The sequence below is a fragment of the Atta cephalotes genome, assembly GCF_000143395.1.
Source record: "Atta cephalotes unplaced genomic scaffold scaffold00006, whole genome shotgun sequence".
Lineage (NCBI taxonomy): Eukaryota > Metazoa > Arthropoda > Insecta > Hymenoptera > Formicidae > Atta > Atta cephalotes.
Window position 1 is genome coordinate 5716932 of NW_012130070.1, and position 2815 is coordinate 5719746.

At 28.2% G+C, this 2815-nt stretch overlaps 1 protein-coding gene across 1 annotated transcript; it reads left to right on the forward strand.

The window, feature by feature from the left end:
* Positions 1-6: 6 nt before the first annotated feature.
* On the forward strand, positions 7-2447 carry LOC105626855 (RNA polymerase II subunit B1 CTD phosphatase Rpap2). Its single transcript, XM_012208147.1, has 6 exons — positions 7-11; positions 81-195; positions 293-1678; positions 1742-1905; positions 2019-2201; positions 2276-2447. Exons 1-6 carry the CDS (start codon positions 7-9, stop codon positions 2445-2447), a joined length of 2025 nt encoding a protein of 674 aa, XP_012063537.1.
* Positions 2448-2815: the final 368 nt, after the last annotated feature.

The window sequence follows — 2815 nt, forward strand, 5'->3', positions numbered from 1 at the left end:
AAAAAGATGAGGTAAGTCCTCTTGTACGCATTGGAAATGGATGAATTGCCTTTTTCATTTGGATTGAATTTTTCTTTAAGCAAGGAGCAGATGCAACTAGCTATAATAAAAAAGAAACAGTGCGATGCGAAAGCTCTTGCGATAGTTATGCAGCTTCTGGAATCGCATGTGGATTCTGACTGGCTCCTGCAAAATGTAAGTACGCTAATACAAATATGTCTCTGTATTTGAGCTGTTCGAGTATTCAATAACAGAATCTCAATAATTTAGCATGATTTTATTGCTCTTATAGCTAGGCTTCATAAGTAAGAATCATATGGAAGATGTGATAGAGGAGAGAGCAATAGTAAAATTATGTGGATATGTTCTCTGTTCAAATCAGTTAACTGTCATTATCCGACAACAGTATCACATATCAACGCGAAAGAATAAAGTGTATGATGTCAGCAAACGGAAAAACTTCTGCAGTTCGTTGTGCTACGGGGCGGCTAATTTTCTTCTTGAACAAATGCTTGAGAGTCCGCTCTGGTTGAGAGAAAAGGAGGATATACCAGTCTTTCAAATTTTACCTGTCAATTCTACGTCTACGTGTGGAGAGGAAATCGACGTTGCTGGAATTAACTTCTCACAAAATAAAGATATAGACAATAATGACGACAGTAGAAAATCTACAGAATTTACTGAAGATATTGATGGATTAATCAAGCAAACAGAAAATGATACAAGTAATGAATCAAGTCCTGAGAAAGAAATTATATGTAATTCTTATTTATTAAAGAATGTAGCAACCAAGAAAGATGATAAACTGGAAGAGACTTCAGTAAATACTAATAATGTACAAAAATCGTTTAATTATGAAACACGTTCCTCGGAACTGCAAGTGAATCGAGAAAGTGAAAATTGTGATTCTGACGAATTTACAAATTGTGAAAATAATTATGATAACAATAATATTCAACAAGTAGATGTAAATCTAGAGAATTTAGAAATAGAAATTGTTGGCCAATCTGGGAATATTTTACATTTGCATAAACACAACAGGGATACAGAAAATAAAACTAATGTAGATATATTTTATAATGAAATATTGCAGCCTCAATTGGATGAAGTAAGTTACAATGAAGATGACATTAGTGCAAAATTACAGCCTCAAACGCCTCAATCAGTCGAAATAAGTAACAAGAATAATGAAAATGAAATGAAATTGGAATTTCAGATAGATGAAGTAAATAACAGTCTTACTGATAAAAAAATGAAACAATCTCAATTGAAAATGTATAAGAGTAATACTGTGATTTCTTCTGCATCTACGTGTAATGAATATAGAAAAATAGAGGAGACAAGTAGAATTAATAAAAATAAAAGGTACAAACTGAAAAAAACTGATAATGCAGAAATACAAAATAATATTTATCTCAAAGTTGCAATTCATGTTGAACAGAGTATTAAAGAATGGATTACAAAAAATACCCTTTGCCTTCTAATGGGCGAGGAGAATGAAAGAAATCAGTTATTAGAAAAATTTACACAGTACGATAAGTATCAACAGTTGTGTAAAAAGTTAAACAAGTTGCAAATGAAAGATGAAAAGGAAGAACATGATTTGAAGAAAAACGAGCTTAAACCTTTACCTCACTTCTCTGTGCTCCAAGAGGATGAAAAGAAAATGGAATTAAAGGTACAATCGAATATTAATTTTAATTTAAAAAAATGTATCAACTAATTGTATATGTGTACACAGGTGCGTGCGTTTTACGAAGGTCAAATGAAAATTGCACCATTTGAGGATAGTAATGAAGAATCAGAAAGTAAAGATATGAATGTTGAACCTATATTACCATTAACAGACGCTTACACGCCTAATGCACTTCGTCACCGAATTTTCTTGGACAATCTTAATAAAATGTAATAATTTTTGAGCGATGATTAGAGATCAAATGTTAAAAAAAGTTTGAAATTAAATCTGAAATTATCTGAAATTAAATCGTTATAGTTATTAATGTATTTGTTAATTACAGATTGCCAGATTTGATGTGCGCTTTAACAACCAATGCTAATATTTCTTCACTGGCACAATGTACTTATAATAACGAAAAATACTCACTAATCAAGATTTTGACAAGTACTTTTAATTTATCTGCTAGAAATATTGTCTTCAAAACCGCTGAATGGACACTTGTGGGACTCGTCATCATTAAAATGTAAGTTTAATTGCAATGTCTAATCTAAATAAAATTGATTTAAAAAATACTTATAAAAATAAATATAATTCCAGGTTGAGCTTGATTGATATACAATTGCAATTGTTGCTCCGATCTAAGCAAGCTTCAATGTACACGTCTATGATTCTGACAACATACAAATTAGATTCTAATTATTTAGATAGACTTATAATGGAAATAACAAACAATGTAGATGTATCTAAATCAAATGATAAACAATGCTAAATAAAAATTGAAATATAGTTTATTAATATTAAAATTACTCTTATAATTTTAATTTTATTTACATTTAATTTCATATAAAATCTTTTCTGAAAAAATATACTGATTATAAAAATATCGTAATGATAAAAATATCGTATTTTGTTTAGGTTATCTAAATATTTTTTTACAATAATTTTACACCTATTTTATAACTGTATTTTTATGTATTTTTTTTATTAAAAAGTACTGTAGCATAAATAAAAGATTTCTTCAAAAATCATAAATATATATAAGACAAAAAATTAAATTAGATGTATAAAAATTTAATTAATTAATTAGAAGATATATATATATATATATATATATATATATATATATATATATATATA

What these genes read in the sequence shown, in the direction of transcription:
- LOC105626855 (XM_012208147.1), top strand. An exon ending in CTGACTGGCTCCTGCAAAAT is followed by an intron (nt 196 to 292) that starts GTAAGTACGCTA and finishes TTGCTCTTATAG; the next exon opens with CTAGGCTTCATAAGTAAGAA. An exon ending in GGACTCGTCATCATTAAAAT is followed by an intron (nt 2,202 to 2,275) that starts GTAAGTTTAATT and finishes ATATAATTCCAG; the next exon opens with GTTGAGCTTGATTGATATAC.